Genomic DNA, 19,096 nt, shown 5'->3' with positions numbered 1-19,096 from the left:
CAATTTACCGAAACTTGGTGAAATTTATCTAAATGTGATCCAAATTACTCATTTTGTGATTTTAAAATTTTTAAACCGAGAAAATCCCATGCTTTTTAAAATTGCGATTTTTTTGTTTTAAGTGGTCATAAACATTTTTCGAAATCCCATGCTTTTTTAAATAGCGATTTTTTTTATTTAAGTGATCAAAACATTTCCGGTTGCCATGGCAAATCGAATGGGTAGTGCAAAGTCTCCGTTTGGAAAATTTCATACCTCATATAGGTCTACATATTACGCCCGACTTTAAACAAAATCGGCAATAAACAACTCGGGTACTCTCCTTTTTAAGTCCAACCAAGGGAGCCCAACTAACGAAAACTTTTGGGATATATCTTTAAAGTTTCTTAAAATTCTATTAGAAACCTCCCACTGTAACCTACTTACTACCTACGCAAATATGTTTCAGTGGGCGTGAATATTTAATAGTTTAAATGGCTGTTTTTCTCGTATACGCTACATATTACACGCAGTAAAAAAAAATCGATTCGATATGCTAATTAATGATTTCCGTGAGAAATGGCTCTTAAGAATCCACAAAGGAACTTCATACATAGGTAAAACTATTGATTTAGCCCATATTTTAAGTAGAACCAAGCCGCAAGAAACCTCCGTAATTCTTACACGAATGTGTGAATAATAAATTAGTGACTAAATCTAATCATGCGCCTTAAACACGATACAAAACCCTAAACACGCGTCCAAGATTTAGAATTTAAATAACTGATAAGGAGACTAGTTTATACCCGAGGTGTTGATCTCCGATTTCGTTCAAACTCGGGTAGTAAGTAAACCTTTGTTTAACTTGAAAATCCCTAAAAGGGTGGATAAGAATGGGCTTTCGTTTTGCCATGGCAGCCGAAACTGTTTTTCACAACTTAAAACCTGATTTTCTCTACGGAAAATCGGAAATTAACATGGAAAAATCGAAGGATATTTCTCTAAAATTTACAAATTTAATTAATTAGAAACAGAATTCAGATCATGTGTAAATTGGGTTAATTGTGGTAAATACATGTCAATTTGGGTAAATACACTTACATTGGGTTAATTGTGGTAAATACATGTCAATTTGGGTAAATACACTTACATTGGGTTAATTGTGGTAAACACACATAAAATGGGTAAATTTGGGTAAATATACGTAAATTGGATATATTGTGGTAAACACACATAAAATGGGTAAATTTGGGTAAATATACGTAAATTGGATATATTGTGGTAAATATACGTAAATTGGATAAATTGTGGTAAATACTCATAAAATGGGTAAATTTGGGTAAATATACGTAAATTGGATATATTGTGGTAAATACACATAAAATGGGTAAATTTGGGTAAATATACGTAAATTGGATAAATTGTGGTAAATACTCATAAAATGGGTAAATTTGGGTAAATATACGTAAATTGGATATATTGTGGTAAATACACATAAAATGGGTAAATTTGGGTAAATATACGTAAATTGGATATATTGTGGTAAATACACATAAAATGGGTAAATTTGGGTAAATATACGTAAATTGGATAAATTGTGGTAAATACTCATAAAATGGGTAAATTTGGGTAAATATACGTAAATTGGATAAATTGTGGTAAATACACATAAAATGGGTAAATTTGGGTAAATATACGTAAATTGGATATATTGTGGTAAATACTCATAAAATGGGTAAATTTGGGTAAATATACGTAAATTGGATAAATTTGTTGAAATATGGGTAAATATACGTTTTAAGTTGTAAAAACATTTTCGGTTGGCATGGCAAAACGAAAGCCCATTCTTATCGACCCTTTTAGGAATTTTCAAGTTACACAAATGGTCTACTTACCACCCGAGTTTGAACGAAATCGGAGATCAACACCTCGGGTAGTCTCCTTGTGAGAACGGATAATAATAGCAATTTAGGAAGATGGATAAAAATATATGAATTTATTACGGACAACTCATGAGATTGATTGTACTATTTAGAAAATACTTTAATAATTTTAAAACATTTTAAAAATAAACATACAAAATACGAAACGTGATTAAAAAAAGACATCAGCGTTTTTTCATTTTTTTCATCACGTTTCGTATTTTGTATGTTTATTTTTAAAATGTTTTAAAATTATTAAAGTATTTTCTAAATAGTACAATCAATCTCATGAGTTGTCCGTAATAAATTCATATATTTTTATTTAATACCACCATGACAAAAATCAGTTCTTTTATTAGGAAGATGGATTTAGGAAGTATTATGTACTTCTGGTTTTAATAATAAGACCTATTAATTTAGGTTTATAACCATAATAGTAATTTACCCTTAGACTTGTATAACCAAAATATTAACACCTTTAAAATTTAAACTGATTTTAACGTTTTTATCTATACTTAATAATAAGTAACTCTAATGACAATTTTTGTACTAAAAAAATGTATCGATTAGTGCTATTTTTTTTAATATACCATAGAAAATACTATAACAAACTAACTCTGTATAAATTTTAAAAGTGTTTAACTAACATATTTTTATACAGAATAAAAAAAGTTTGAATTGAATTGAATTCAATAAGGAAAATAAAATGGAGAATCATTTTGAAATGTGAATCAAAATATATTGCCCTACGTTTCAGAAACGTATTATCGACCATTTTTGAGTTTGAATGCTCATACTAATTTTAGGGTGCTGATTCTAAATTTCTAGTTGCCGAGATTTGAAACTGCAAAAACGCATTAAAATCGAAAAGTTTCGAAAATACTCCACAGAAACGCATTAACGACCGGCGGAAATTTGCAGTAACGCATTATGTCGTTATGTACCAATAAGAGTCTTCATTTCGTATAATTTCATCTGCTCTGATTTCTTCAGCCGCATTCCCAGGGTAACAGTCACAATGGTCGTTAATTATTATTATTATACCCCATAATGCATTTCTGCCAAGAGTTTTAGCCAAATATAAACGTACAAAACGCATTATGTCAAATTATTCTAAGATCTACATAATTTTGGCGATAGTCGTTGTCATATTTAGATTGTGGACTAAAAGGAACCCCTAACATCTAGTTTTCAGTTACCTAAATATTGTAGTATTGTTATTTTTCGTAAGAATTACAAAAATCTATTTCTCTCTAAATGCCATTTTTGGAGATAATGTGTTTCTGAAACGTAGGGCAGTATAGCAGTTATGACAAGAAAATTACCCCCCATCGTAAAAAAATCGTCAAAACCTTGGATTGATAAATTAATTACACCCAATAAAACGTAACAAATGACGGGAAATTTAGCTTTTCCGACAAGTTCCGGTTACCAGCCACGCTACTTACAATAACGATTATACGCCAGATAATACGTAAAAATCGATAAAATGCAAAGCTACAGGACTGGTGACAGCGACGTATGCAAAAAGCGTGCTTAAAAATAAGCTTGAATAAAATCTAAACTTAATACTGACCTTATAAAAACTTTCCTAATCTATCGGAGCATTCGATTTGGATAATACAACGGTCAGACTCTTGGCACTGGACACAGAATAACGGTCAGTCAGTGCGTCCTGCGAAAAGACCATCGACCGGGTGACCGTCACGCGGAACACCACCAGTCTCTCCAACCATAAATAAAGGAAGCGGGGCAGGCAGTTCACTTCCCCCCTTCAGTTTCGCCAGTACATACACCGGACAGCTGGTCGAAATCTGGCAGGCAGCCTTTGAAAATGAATGATTGATTGTAGAACGGAGATTCGTATTTCTCTTTAATAATTTCGTGATCGACGCCCTCGAAAGGTTATTACAGAATTCGTTAAATGATTTCTTTCGTTTGGACACGAAAAATAGGCTTAAGTTTAAGTAACCGGATGTGCTAGCAATATTCATATTTTTTTGCACCTAACGCGATAAATAAAACTAGATCTCTCCAAAAGGGTTGGAATTTTTCTTATACATCACCATAAGTTTATAATATACACTCTTTTTTTTTGGGAATTTTGCTGGGCGCGTTCATGTTGAGTTTACCCCCCTTAACCCCCATTCTCCTAATCCTGGGACCAAAGACCCGAGCCTAGACCCCCATTTAGTGGCCGACTAGCGGGCTGCCAAAACGAGGGGTCGAAAAGACCGCGAAAAAGAGTGTATACTAGATCCCTATAAGTAAGAACATAAGTGTATAATATTGATATATAAGTGTGACACTTCCTATTCTTCACATGCAAAATTTTTACTGAGAGCTATTCCATTATGGTCTTCGTCACCGTTTTGCGTCCGCTTGCTAACGCGTCACACGCAGCCTTTGACAGAGCCTCGCTAGGGGGAGATTTTCTTCTTGCGATGACATCACTCCGTTACTAGCTCTCAGTAAAATATTCCCCAAAGTGACAAACTTATAGAATAATATTATAGACTTATGGTAAGAATCGAACATAGGCTGTTCGTTAATAGTATAGATTCACAATTCCACGAGGGACTGATACGGAAGTAACAGCTAGCAGACAACGCGTATTTTATAGCGCCATCTTTCCACCAGAAGCAAAAAAAAAAATGACACGTGACCTCAACTCCACGTTACTCTAGGGCTATCAACAATAGGTGTTTTTTTCCGCCTGTTCTGGGTTTTTTGAGCAGGTTAAAAGTGTAGCCCTATGAGTCTATGACGTCATTTTACTTCAATTCTACCTTGGCTGCGTTCAACAACTATCAACGGAGAAAAACCGCTGAGTTATCGTTGAGTTCTTTTAATCAACGATACGTCACAAAAATCTAAAAGTTGTTGTACGATTTCTAGTTCGCTGACTTAACGAACAAAATATCGTCTGCTACCCCTCCTTTAACTTTGTTGAATGACGTCACGACACCGATGAGCAACGGAAAAACCTGCTCCTCCGACCGCTGACTTCGTTGAGCAACATGACGTAGAAACCGCAAGTTAAAAAAAGCGTACAGTAAGCTCAACGCTCAGCGCTGACCTCAGCGCTGAGTCCCGCTGAACGTAACCCTTGACGAGAAAAACGAGTTGTAAGAAGGGAGTAGTTAAAGGTTAAAGGTTATTTATTTGCCGTAGCAGCCATAGTTTCGTTTTAAGATGGCGACCGGTGTTGAGGTCATAACTATATGACTAATTTTTCTCATTTATTTGATAATAATAATAATCAGCTAACCTTAGGCCTAAGTCATCAAGCGATTTTTAAAGTCATAAAATAGCATTTAACAATTGGATTTTCGTCATTAAAAGCTTGCCGCGTGGGAAGATGTTCAAAACCCGTTGTTTTCGTGAAACGAAAATTTAAGCAGACGAATTTTCTATATAAGCTAGATTACTCCCTTCACACCTCCTTTCGAGGAGGAGTAAAAAGTGTAACCTTTGAGCTCTGGAACAAGCGAACAAAATTCGGGACAGGGTAAATCTTACCCCGAGAACGGGCGAATAAAACGTTTTCGGGTAAAAAGTTGACACTTTTTGTCCTCGGACAGGCCAAAAAAAATCACATATTGGCTGCGTTCAGTAACTCTAAAAATGCTCAGCGCTGAGCTCAACGGTCAACGGCTTTTTACTGAACGGGTTTTTTGACTTCCGGTTTTGACGTCACGTTGCCCGTCCGTTGAGCAACGAAGTCATCGAGTGAAAGAGCAAGTGTTTCCGTTGCTCAACGGTCGCATTACGTCCCAGAACAGAGTAAGGCTAGCTGCAGATACCGCAATAGACGATATTTAAAAAAAATTACAACAAGCGTAAAAAGCGTTCAACAAGATCCTACGTCACGTTGGCAACGGTCTCAACGAAAATATTTTTTCAGATACTTCGTTGAGAGTTACTGAACGCAGCCATTATTAGGCCTAATATACCGCTTTGTTTTTCTAAATACTAATTTTGAACACTGATAGATGGCACTATTACGTAGCGCGACCAGAAAATATTTTCCAAATACTAGTTTTGGTCTCCGATAGATGGCACTATTACGTAGCGCATCCAAAAAATATGGGTCTTCTGTTAGCTGTCTCTTCCGTGTTCTTCCCACGTGCCCGTATGCAGCGTAAGGTACCTATGCGATTTCATACATCTATGGCGTTAACAGCGATTTCTCCCGAGACGTCAAAGTCGCCATCTGATGGTGCAAAATCGAAATATAAGCTTGCATTTGAAATCCGGTTTCGTTTCAACGACTGGATTGTAGATCGTTAAGCCTAACGCGAGTTGTCGCGAAGAGATATGCTTTAAACTATGAATATTTTACGACAATACCTGTTCATATTGAAATTAATAAAATATTCTTTCAAAATGTTGACACATTATAGTTGTTTCGCTTAAATTTCCCCAAATCAAGGATTTTTCCAGCCCACAAACCCATCGCCACCCGTGTCAAATTTCAAACAAGCGTCGGTATTGCTAGCTCCGTTCTACGTGTTAACTTCTCGTGCTTCGGTTCGTCTCGTATCCATGGAGATAGCCGTTTCCGCTACCGACGGAAGTTGAAGATGCTTAAAAGATAGGGCATAAAGTCGCCGCCGGGAGTCACGTATACCGGTTCTGATTTTTGAAGGGAAAAATTGCTGTTAACGTTAGATTTAGTATATTGTAAACTGATGACATTACTGCATATATCTTTCGCTAACTGAGAGCAAAGTCAACTAACATTGTTAGTCAAGAGATTCAAGAGAAAAAAGAAGATTTTAGTTTTATATCTATAATAATTGTAATTTACTAATACAAAAATGCCCGCGATGGTAAAAGCGTCAACGCGAAAAATTTGCTTTCCACTAGGTCCCGTCATAACAAGGAGGAGCGTTCTATGCATTGAATTGGGAATAGTACCTCTAGAATGACAATTTCTATCTGCCTTCCGCGAAACAAATTTTTCAAAATTGAGAACATTATCATTCGTCGGTGGCGCCGTCCGCTGTTAGCGGTGAGAACTATATACTATACAATTGAATTAATAGTACTAATGTACTTGGAAAGTGATAGATGGCGCTACCCGTATAATGATAGAGTTGACAGCTGAGTGCCCCATAGAAATAGAAATTAGACTAGAAGCACTGCCCTTTCCGCCAATCCCAAGGGAAACAGGCGAGCTAGAAGGCTGACATTAGGGTGGAATCGCGATGTACGCGCCATCTGACAAACGCATTAAACATTGTCGCCATGGCTACGACGCGGAAGAGGGGGGGGGAAAGGCGATCCACCGCGCATCACGTCGTGCGCAGCGGCGGTCTTTTCGTGTTTAAATTTTTGCGTCTAAAAGTATATCCGTAAAAATGGTTAAAAACTGCGCTTTTTCAAATTGTAAAGAAAGATCTGGGAAAGAAATAAAATTATCATTTCATAAGTATGTAATATTATAGTAAATATTTTATAATAATCTCGGAATAAGAGATTTTTTTACACTAAGATTTCCTCTGAGAAATGATGAATTACTAGGAAAATGGGTTTTAGCGGTAAATCGCGAAAATTGGACTCCGCCTTCAATTACTTGATATGACTTTGTGTGTAGTAAACATTTTCTGCCGGATGAAATTTACTTTCAAAATGGAATGCATCATTGGAAGCAAATGCTGTACCTAAAGTTAAGTTAATCATGGACAAATCTACTTTTTCGCATATTTTATCATCCAATGCTGTACCTACACAATTAAAATTTACCCTATACATTCTGAAATAAAAAACTAACTGAAATATGAATAAATTCTTTATTAAAACAAGAATTTGAAAGAGCTCCCAAAAATATCTATTCCAGAACAAAGCATATTTACATCTTCTAGAGTATGTCAATTTATTGATTTTAGTAATTGTTATTTAGTTTCCCTATTTATCAGAGGTTATTTCAGAAAACTTACGGAAAAAGTGAACTACCGCAAACCACTCAATTTTACTGGTGATAGTTTAAAAGACACTGAAACCCAGATTTTAGAATCTCATGTAGGCATATTTTAAACCACACTGAAATAATAAAAATTTAGTTAAACTGTGATGATTTGTGGTATTTCAGAATTACAATGATTGCGCAAAGTAAACGTGTGACTTTAAGGGTGACACGGTAGATATAGTAGATTCTTGAGATTTTTATGATTTTCCTAAAGCTGTTTAAATAACTTAATATAATGTCAGATAAATAAAAAAAGGTTTTAATACGTTGCCTACGATCTGTTTTATGTTATTCCACGTGACCATATTTACTTATTTAGTTTAAATTGTTTCTATGAGATGGCGCGACTATCGCGATTCCACTCTGATGGCAGCCTTCTAGCTGGTACGTCCCCGCCCAATCCAATCGTGCTTCTAGTCTAATTTCTATTTCTATGGAGTGCCCTAACTCGAAATTTCAGAATTTGTTTCGCGAAACCACGAATCCCGAACGCGCCTATGTCATTCTAACGGTACTATTCCCAATTCAATGGTTCTATGTGCCAAAGTTGAATGGCACGCCGTTACGCGCGCTAGAGGAAACAAAGGCTTAACAGAAATTTTAATTTCTACGCGAAAAATTTATTTTAGGCCTAAAACGCTTACACCGTTTTAGGATTTTTTTAAATTATACTCAGAAATAAGAAAAAAATGTGCTTATAAATGTCCAACCTAGTTAACTTGGGTTGTGTTGAGTATGGTTTTATTTTAGGAAGGCAACAATATTTATTGATTTGTTTTGTACAATATAGGCTTTGTCGGTTTCAAACGAAATTACGCGCAGCACCTTTTGCTGCGAGCTCGGCCATAACTTAGATTAAAAGTTTTTTCCCGCCCTATTGAAATTAATGTAAAGTTGGCGATAATTAAACGTTAATTAATTAACTTAAATGTAATATAAAATCGTCTCGAAAAATCGTTTATCGCTTTATAACATTCAAAAATAATATTTTTCCCGCGCCATGTAGATAATCGAACAGCTGCTCGTCTAGGTAAAGTTTGCGTTGTCAACGCGCGTATTAGAAAGCAAATGAGATTTTAGAAAGTAGTTTGCTAAAGGCGCTTAAACAAATCATCCTCCCACGAAATCGCCAAGAAGTAAAATATCCGAGAGCCAGGACCTGCAAGTATTGTTTAAATAAGGTATTGTGGAAATAATGGAAACTGGTCTGTAAAATTTCCATCATTTTAACAAGCACTATATAAACAGTGACTTGCAGATCCTGGCTATCGGGAAGTCTTAAAAATATAACGAAATTCGTGGGATTTTTGGCGTTAAATGGACTTAGAACCTATTTTAGAGAATCTACGTATAGAAAAGGTCCAACTCTTTTAATAGGCAAACACATATTTAACATTAGAGAAACAGATAAAGAAGACAGCGTAGCTCAAGCAGGGTGGTTCAAGGGCAATGCATACGAGAGACGTCGGTGACTAAAAAGGTCTATGATATAACAATTAATGTAAGTAATTTAATTTTAATTGTCATATAATTTCTATAAAATATTATTCCAGGCTACATTTTACATTAGCGTCAACGGGAATTATAGTTTATTTTAAACTAAGTTACGCGTGAGCTCGCCCCTAGAGGGGGCTGAGCGTCAATCACTCGAACCGTTGCCTACTTTATAATAACGTGCGCCATCTGCCTTAATATCAGTCAACTAATTATGTGAAGAAATAGCAGACGATTTTTGAATTTCAATGTTTTTCGATTGAAAGTTTCAGCTGGTGAGCAGAGATAATTTTGAACGAGCAGACAGCTTTCATATATTCAATTTAAAACTCGGTCGGTAGGCGGCGATACTTATGACCAAAATTTTAACTACGCACGAACCCTATAGATGAAACATGAAATATATATATTTTTAAATTTTATAATATAGTTCTCAATAATAATCAGCTAGGAGCAACAAACACACAAGAGGATCCGGGTTCAATCCCAACTTGTGACACGGGGTGAAAACTCGGAATTACTCCTTCCGCGTTGAGTTTGCAAGTTATCTCCCCACTGGTCTAAGGGGTTTTCCCCCGAGCTCTTCGGTTTCCCCTTCCATAAAAACTTGTCGAGGTTAACGGCAATAGTTAGTGTAGGGAGCTGTTAGCTCGCGTGGCTTGAAGGGCTGGCCACCACCCTCCTACGCATTGTAACCCGGCCACCTGGATTAATGGCTTTAAAAGTTGCTTGATGACTTAGGCCTAAGGTGGTGCCTTATTAAAGGAGAACGCAACCCGTCAAAAGTCGTGCATTTTCTTGCGTACATTTTTCATTGGTTAGACGCTTTAGGGCCCGCTGCCACCGGAAGAGGAAAATCGGAAATTGTCTTCCCCCTTTCCGTACAACGTTTAGCGTAAAGGTTCGTCCAATGAAATTTGTACACAGCACTGCGTTAACGTGTTTAAAGGCTATCTTCGTAAATCAGTGTTGCCGCCAGGTATTTTCTGAATGTACCTTTATAGAATTTGGAAACGTACTTTTTGTACTTTTGCTATAAAAAACATGCCGCCACCTATTTCTGTATATTTTTAATGCCAACAAGTTTTAATAGATGACGCTTAACTTTTTTCTCAGAAATGTTTCAATTTTAAATTGAAATGTGGTACAACCAAATTTTGGTAACTTTGAACATGTGAGTCTCAAAAGCCTAATTTTGTATATTATTGTAAATCTAACCTAGTCAGGAACTTCTTAAAGGTCGTTTTACTCATAATTTTACGGTTTTTAAAGACCTCGAAGGAAAATTTCCCAAAATTCTGAAAGGTACGAGTAACCCGGCCTCCTTAATTAATGGCTTTAAAAGTGGCTTGGTGACTTAGGCCTAAGGTGGTGCCTTGGGTATTAGCCTAGCTGATTATTATCATTATTATTATTCTGATTGATTAGAGTTCTTTAAAGTGGAGGAGACTTGGGTCTTGCATCTCTGATTAGTCAGTGATTACATGGAAACCATTGGCAAACGGGGAACAAGGTTCAAATATTTAATTAATTTTGCTGTCTAGCCTCAGACACACGCGTGAATACGAGGAATCGGGAATACACGACAATTTTTTGTTATTTAATGATAAACATGGTGGCGCTGCAATCTATTTCTGAACACCTGATGCAACGATAGTTGAAACGGAAATCTAGAACTGGCTAGAGCTGGCTAACGAATTAGACTAGGCCAACGACGCGTCCCTCTAGATTTTTGGTCCATGCTTGGACCAAAACGTTATTAAAAGGACTAATAATTTGTTCAATAGGTAGTGTATGGAAAGAAAGGTCACGTACGCTACCTGGTGGCATTTGGTAAACCCTTCTTCTTCCATTTTCTATTGTCCCTGCTAGCGATAAAGCTCGTTTTAGACACGGTAGGCGTAAGCCGAGTCATCTAAAACAAATCTACCTCCATCGGTTTCGCTATCAACTGTTGGTTACCATGGTAACTATGGAGTTCCGGCAGGAACTAGGTAAGCGCGAGGCAGTTATTTCGAATCGAGGGTACGAGGTCTATATCATCTTTCGTGGAGAGACACATTCAATAAAATAAAGATTTCAGTGACGGTAATGTAGCCTCAAGACGAAAGAGGGCGATAGCGTCGCTTTTCAAAAATTTCCTTATAAATTTTCAACGCAGAGTTGGCTCTCATTATTTTCTCCATGAAGAAGCTTACACCGAGCTAATGAATAGATCCCAATGCCAAACAGAAACAGATGTTTATTTAGCTGGCAGTGACCCAAAAGTAGGCCCGTAACCACCCTGATACTACTCTTAGATACGTTCTTAAAAGACCCAGGGATAAACTCCTTGGCCTGCCTTTGACCATCCGTCTCAAGCGAATGCTTGACCTGTCTCTCATAGTGCCATCTAGGAGCAACAAACACAACACCCCACACAAGGAGAACGCAACCCGTCAAAAGTCGTGGATTTTCTTGCGTACATTTTTCATTGGCTAGACGCTTTAGCGCCTGCTGCCGTCGGAAGGGGAAAATTTGGAAATTGTCTTCCCCCCCGCCCGAAAAACGTTCAGCGTAAAGGCTTGTGACGCTCGTCCAATGAAATTCGTACACAACCCTTCGTTAGCGTGTTTAAAGGCTAGCTGCGTTCTCCTTGTGTTTGTTGCTCCTAGCTGCCATGCACATGGCCCGCGAACTAGGCCATTGGGTATCGGAATAGCAGGTTCAGCACCCAAGAACCTAGCCTCCGCACCCTCCTTGGCCAGAGTGTCGGCCTTCTCATTGGCATGATGGCACCTATGACCAGGCACCCAATAGAGTTGAACCCTATTAGGGGTGCCCAGTTCTGAAAGGAGATCCGAACAGCTAAGAACGAGCTTAAAAGTGATACTAAACTAATTAAGAGCCTTAAAGTCTACCTGCACTGTCTCCTATTTTCTCGGTGCATCTCCTTATAGCACCTTCTATAGAAATTAATTCCGTTTTTAAAAGTGCGCGTGACTTAATTTATAGCATCACTGACGTCACAGATGCTAGTTTAATGCTAGATTTAATTCGTGTCGCTAATGTACTCATTTAGACTACAGCAGCGCCAACCGTGAAATAATTATTCCCTGGTAGAAATGTTTCTTTCATACAGATGTGGTAAAGAAAGTTTCATCCACCGGTATTTAAAACCATGATACGGTAATCAGAGCCCTCTATTTCTTAATGTTTAGTATGTTTTCATCGTACAACGCGACGTAACTTGGCTTTTTAATTTCTAGGGTGTAGACAAACGTTGCCATACGTAATCATGATCTAGCCAATTTGGCGGTTTGAGTAAAATATAATTGGTTTGGCTTCTTCTACGTCATTTCAATTTCGGGTCAATTGAAAGCGGAAGTTTGTCTGCTAGAATTCACATTTTCTATTTGGAATATCTTATAAAATAATTAATATTTTAATATGAAATTTTGACAGTGTTGACAACTATACATAATCTTATAAAATATTAAATTTTAATTATTGGGTGCAGGTAGACTTTAAAGGCAGCCTGGCTGTCCAAAAATCTGAACCGTCTTGACCCGATACTTCTTCTTCAGACAGAAGTCTACACAGAAGCAGATGGTAGAAATCTCAGCCTGAAAAATCGTAGCAAAAACTTCGAGGCTCTCGAAAGAGCCAAATTTCTTAGTCTGACCATGGACTGTAAATTTTAGAGGACGAGTAAAGCGTAGCCTTCCCCTGTAGAATTTTATTTTCCCCGAGCATCAATCACTTCGAACTGGAGAGAGAGAGTCCGTCAAGGTCATTTGTACCACGCATAGAGATAGCCCCCCCCCCCCCCCCCGCATGTTATCTGGAAATCTGGCCGACCGAAAGACACGCGCTTTAGTTTTTTTTTATGACCTTGAGCGACTCCCGTCAGCCTGATCGGTGAACGGGGCGTAAAATACCTCTGGAATACCGGTCCTCTAAAATTTACAGTCCGTGGTCTGACAGTAAACTCCAGCTCCCACCCCTGAGTGAGTCTTGAAGCCATCCGTGAACCAAAAAATTTCACCCTTATAGGCTGACCAATCCCGAGTTGGGCAAAACTCGGAGTGAATTTTTGCGAGTGGTTTTCCCCCACACTTTTCTCACTCCACTCCCAAATAAAAAACTCCACTCGTGAGAGTGGAGTTTTCACTTTTTCGACAATCGCCGAGTGAGGTCGCGGGAAAAGAGTGAAGGTGGTCAAGGTCAGTCTTTCACTCTTATCGATTTTCAAGACTATTAAAAGAAGGCGGGAAATTCGAATTTAAATTTAAATTGATGGCATTACTGGAGTGCGTGGTGCCATCTATTAACGGGAAGGGAGGCTAAAATATACTTTTTGGAACGAATTCAAATTTCCCGATTTAAATTTCAGGTTTTCCGCAAAGAATATGAGTGAAATTAGTGACCTTGACTAATCTCACTCTTTGAGGAAGAGTGAACTCGGCGAGTGTCGAAAAGCGAATGTGGGAAAGAGTGAAGATTTTTATTTAGTTCCACTGTCACTCTTGAGGGAGAGTGAATCTCTCAAAATCACTAGCGATTTTGCCCAATCACCCAACCTCTTAGCTCTATTAAAAAGCTTACGAGTAGTTTTGCGAAGTCCACCAATCTCATTATTCCACCAAGTAACTAACCTGGCTGGTTGGTAGACTTTGCCGGACAGTTTTGGTGGTAGGAGTCGATTATGGACGGTTGCGTGTGATCAACAACAACAGCCATTTGGAGCTACAGCACCGAGGAGAGTCTAGAGCCTAGGAGGATTCAGCCGCATCCCCGTAAATGAAGATCAAGGTCTTCCCTATACCTAATCCAAGAATTGATCTATTTATATATAGAGATAATGTTTATATACCGTCGTTTTTTACCTTCGCTCCCGTTGCAGCTCTAGGATAAGAACCTGGCCCCTCCCCTTAATATTCAGTCAATTCCAGGAGGCACATTATTGCCTCCCTAAATATTACGTCCTCTAGGCTCTTGACGCGATTGACGTAATATACGTATATCTCCGTGACGCGTTAATAAGAACGCCTCCTTTTACATTTCTTCCCCCCTTTAGTTGATTCCCCTGGTTAATGATGCGTCGCGACTGACGGAATATATACATTATATATATAGACTCTTAAACGCACCAATCGACCGCCATTTTCTTACAGTCTACGGGGAGGGTGATGAAAAAACCGGTAGAGGGCTTGCTCGTGGTTGTCTATACGATAATGGCGGCGCCCAGTAAATGTTTCTAAAAAGAGTGTTATTCCTAGGAGAATGGACAAGGAATACGCAGTATCATATTCCTAGGTTATTCTTGCGGCTCTTGCCTAGGCCAGTTAGTTGATCTAGGATTGAGAATTTCGGTAACTACCTGGGCAGGTTGATTGGATCGTTTGTAAATTGGCCAATAACATAAATTACAGCAATTATAAATAATATTTTTACATTGGATATATAATTTAAGTTAAAGTACCTTAAACAGAGTATAAGGTGTCTAACTATAATACTGTACAATGGCTCTCTGACGACGATATCGTTTGGCTATTTTACATTTTAGCTTCCTTGGCCATTAATACACCTATCTGCAATTAGAATTGTGGAAGACGGAATTACAGGGGCAGGTTCCATTTGGCAAAAAAACGTTTATGACTAATCCTGCATGTAGATGGCGCCTTAGGTTCAAACATTGTTTTGCCAGTTTTTAACGATCGCATAGACATAGGAACTATACTTATACCTAGACGGAGTATTGCAGATTCTGAAGGCCCTAGCTTTTTGTGCCCAGTTTTCAGTCCCACGCGCGTCTCATGTGTGATATGGACAAAATTCCGTGGCGCCACCAAATCGTTTGGTGGAGAATGGAGAAACTATTAAAAGCGGAAAATTCTAATGCTGGACGCAAAAACGTATTTGCTTACCGAGACTTGTAAAAATTGTTTAATTTTCGAAAATAAAGTTAGTTTTTGGTAAAATACAACGCGAAATAAAATATTTTACGTAAATTTAAACTTCAAACAATTGAAAATGATACAAACTTGTGTGGCTTCCAATCGTCAAAGTCGGTCACCAAAGGAAAAAATACCATTTCACAAGTATTTCTTGTTTTTATCATAACAATTTCAGGTCTTTGTTTAAAACCTTGTATTGTCCATTTTTCACAATAAAGATTACCTCAATCTAACTTAAACTTGTGCTCAAAATATCTTAAGGCAATAAATCGATTGAACTTAATACCCGGAAAGTATCACTTTGTTTGTGGAAAACACTTTAAAGAATTAGATTATCATATTGGCAAAAACGCGAAAGCTCTCACGCGGAAAATTCTTAAGGAAAACTCAATTCCTTCGGTTTTTGCGAGGGGAAAAAGTGATCTAACATTCACCTTAAAAAGTTATCAAGGAAATTGAACAACATTTAATGTAAATATTTAGAAATTCGAATGGGCATATATTGCCATCCTTCAGAGGTATCAAGAATATGAAGGATTAACATTGGCTAACAAATTATCCAAATTTCATATACAGTTTAAAACTCAAAAAATGAAAGTCAACTTGGCCGCACAAACAGTTAGCAGTTCTGTGGCAAAAAGCATAGAATTTTTGAAAGAGGCTGGTGATCCAGTGTTTCAAGGAAGCGGGCCAACATCTAAATTTATATCAAAAATTGATCGGTATCTACAAAAAACCAATTTTTAAGCAACTTTTCTCCACAATTTTGACACTGTATCTTACCTCACTGTTCCTTGCAGTTTGTTTGAGGTATTGAACTCTCGAAATCCATGGGCTAAAGGTTACAAGGCACCCATTCGGCTTTCCAACCTTGAAATAACCAAATGTTACATAATGAAGACTAAAGAACTTCTATTCAATTTAACAGACCTGGAAGGCAACTTGATTTTTTAAAGCCAAAGAAAGACAGCCATTATTGGTTTTGGTGTCACAATTCACAGTGTTTTGGACATTGGAGAGAAGTACATTGTTCCCCCTGATGGACCACTGAAGTATATTTTTTAAAATACCAGATTTTGCAAACAATTGTTTATTTTTTAAGGTACCTTTTAACTTAAAAACTTTCGCAGGACCATTTAGAGTTATATTTTAAGTTTTTAACACAATTCGTCAGCGAGGAGGTTGGAACAACAATCCTACTTGTAGAAACTTCACTGCTGCATACAAAAACACGTTGGTTACTAAAATTGAAAATCAAAAAAGTGGCCACTTAATTGCTTTGGACAACACTCACGTTCCAAATTTGTGCATGGTGCCAGTTCCAACCAACGAACTTACGAGTTATTAAAGAAGAATCTCTAGAGGAAGAAATGGATGACTTTTTTATGTTTCTTACTGATGAAACATCAACATCCAACATCTTACGTTATATGGCTGGTTTTGTTGTAAAGAAATTACAAAAAGAATTAAAATCCGAAACATGTTTACACGCTTTAGACGAAAGGCATTCCTCACTATCAAGTCATAGCTATGTAAAGGGAGATCCAACCAAACTTCTTCTCCTTTTAAAGCTAGTGTTCTCAAGATTTGTAGCTTGACCGAGAAGGCAGTGAGATACTTTGGATCAATTCAAACTGTGGCTAAAAACATTGACTTAAAAATAGAATGTTTGGTTCTGCGCCAGTTAGTAACGGACAATATTTTTCCAACTCTTACTGAACAGATGTTTGATGACGAACTTGGATCACAACACCACGTTAATGTTTTGATGAAAAAGATTATCGAAATATACGTTAACATAAGGCTGAGGAAAATAAGCAGAGACATAAACAATCAAATGAAGAAAGAAGCTATTCGAAAAAGACTCACCAAGCTAATACTTTTTCAAGGGCAATAAGAGTTCTTTAATCCTTTATTAGTGTGTGTAGAATCCCTTCCACAATTATACCTCCCTTTTACATCCTTTGATTGCCAAATACTCAGACACTGTTTATTTTTATTCCTATTAGCATGTATTTCTGCTATTATTTATATTCATATTGAAACTAATATATTCATAAGTATTACATTAACAGATATCATTAATATTTACTCACATTTCATTATATAATTTGGAAATTTATTGGTACATTCCTCCATACTTCCTTTGTTTACATCTTACAGCTGACTTACTTTTTTTAGTATAGTCAAGGCTATAGCCTAGGTATAGTTAGCCGCGCGTAGACGCCGTAGGCGGCGCCACGTAATTTTGTCCATATCACGCCTATCTCTAATAACAGGGGCCTTTTCAAAATTCAGATGGCAATGATAGAGCTGCCACTTGCTTTAATACATCAATAAGTTAATATAAAATGAACTCAACATCAACGTTGAATGCTTGAAAATGTTTATTTAAAAAATATCAGTATTCAGAAATAATGGCCATATATTAAAATATTAAGAATATCACTCTACATGAAAGATTCCTATCAAACTTGTACTTTACAATACAAAACTATTTAAAAACATGATTCATTTAAATTAAACACGCAATTTATAAAGTGAGAATCAATCTGTTAGCTCAGCTTCTTTAACTCTATCCTTTTAATGTGAGACTGCCGTTTGTTGTACTCGTGATCGAAGAGGTCCACACGGAAACGAGCCGTCATGTATATTGTCATGATAATGGCCAATAAGACACGATCAAGCCTCATAACGGGATGAAACCACAGAATGAAGGTGAAGGCGGAAAAACCACCGTGGCGCATATGGTTGTAAAGCCGCCGTAGCTCCGGTGTTTTTGTGGTCAAGGGGTTTGGATAGCCCATTGAATGATAGTACACCTGGTCAAAACCGGTAAAATAGGCTATGGTTATGCAACTTTAATAAATTGTATAAAAGTGTGTGTAACACTGAATTTTATGTTATTTTGTTGAATTTGTTCAAAGCTAATGTTTTGTTTAAATATATCCAACTTTCATAAGCATGTCTACAACTTAGGGTATGCCTAAAATAATCTTACCTGTTTGATACCAATAATTTCACCCAAATCCATAACCAACGCTTCACCGTATATGGCTGCCCATGCAAAAACATGAGTTAGAGTGAAAATCCACCACCAACTTGCATTACAACTCGTATCAAAGGCCCAAAAAGTATAATCAACTGGTTGCCAAAAACGCATCATCAACTAAAGAATTATACTCTAATATAAGTAAATTTCATATCACAAAAATTTTACTTAATCATTTACTAACCTGTAACGTGACACATGTCAAGCCACAATAGATACTCCGTTGTAATACATCCAGATCGCAATGTCTTGGTAGTATTTTTCTTATATTTGAATACGTTGTTCCACTATGTTGTATGATAAATATCAAAATAAGGAATACGTCAAACAACAAATAACTCAAATTAAAGACGACTGACTCTGAAATACATATTTTTAATCAATTAGAATTTTAGAATATAAAATAATTTTTGTATTTACTAACGATTTTCAGAGGAATCCTTTCGAATTTCCACGGTTTTAAAGTGACTATGATCATGCCTTGATAGGGTTAAAAGACCATGCCAGGCTGTAACCAAACAAACCAAAAATAACACCGTAGATATTAACGCGTGCAAAATTAGTGATATTCTTTTACTAACGGATGTCATTTTGAATCACGTTTTGGATGAAAAAAGAGTTTTGTGTCGCATAAATTTTACATTAAATCTCAGTTATTACCGCGGTTCAGTTATGTTGTAAAATTTCAAACTTAACGGCAACCACTCAATTGACACTTGACAGTTCCTAAACTTCC

The 19,096-nt window shown here is 36.9% G+C and overlaps 1 protein-coding gene and 1 long non-coding RNA gene across 4 annotated transcripts; both read right to left on the bottom strand.

Annotated features, from left to right (window-relative positions):
• Nucleotides 1-15,279: 15,279 nt before the first annotated feature.
• On the bottom strand, nucleotides 15,280-17,476 carry LOC149951369 (uncharacterized). Of its 3 annotated transcripts, none has more exons than XR_016479993.1 (9): nucleotides 17,405-17,476; nucleotides 17,178-17,310; nucleotides 17,025-17,112; nucleotides 16,734-16,948; nucleotides 16,603-16,666; nucleotides 16,415-16,525; nucleotides 16,239-16,355; nucleotides 16,092-16,178; nucleotides 15,280-16,034 (listed from the first exon to the last, which is right to left on the bottom strand). It is a non-coding gene; the product is annotated as an uncharacterized LOC149951369 (long non-coding RNA). The 3 variants fall into 3 exon arrangements; XR_016479995.1 differs by having other exon boundaries at nucleotides 15,280-16,005; XR_016479994.1 differs by having other exon boundaries at nucleotides 16,415-16,522.
• A 213-nt stretch (nucleotides 17,477-17,689) lies between these two features.
• Nucleotides 17,690-19,081, bottom strand: LOC149951368 (nurim homolog). Its single transcript, XM_090170004.1, has 4 exons — nucleotides 18,785-19,081; nucleotides 18,545-18,720; nucleotides 18,310-18,477; nucleotides 17,690-18,130 (listed from the first exon to the last, which is right to left on the bottom strand). Exons 1-4 carry the CDS (start codon nucleotides 18,948-18,950, stop codon nucleotides 17,864-17,866), a joined length of 777 nt encoding a protein of 258 aa, XP_090026130.1. The 5' UTR covers nucleotides 18,951-19,081; the 3' UTR covers nucleotides 17,690-17,863.
• Between the last annotated feature and the right edge of the window lie 15 nt (nucleotides 19,082-19,096).

The sequence above is a fragment of the Leiobunum rupestre genome, chromosome 3, assembly GCF_980474605.1.
Source record: "Leiobunum rupestre chromosome 3, qqLeiRupe1.1.hap1, whole genome shotgun sequence".
Classification (NCBI taxonomy): Eukaryota; Metazoa; Arthropoda; class Arachnida; order Opiliones; family Sclerosomatidae; genus Leiobunum; species Leiobunum rupestre.
The sequence above is the reverse complement of the archived record's forward strand: the minus strand, read 5'-3'. Positions and strand labels throughout refer to the sequence as shown.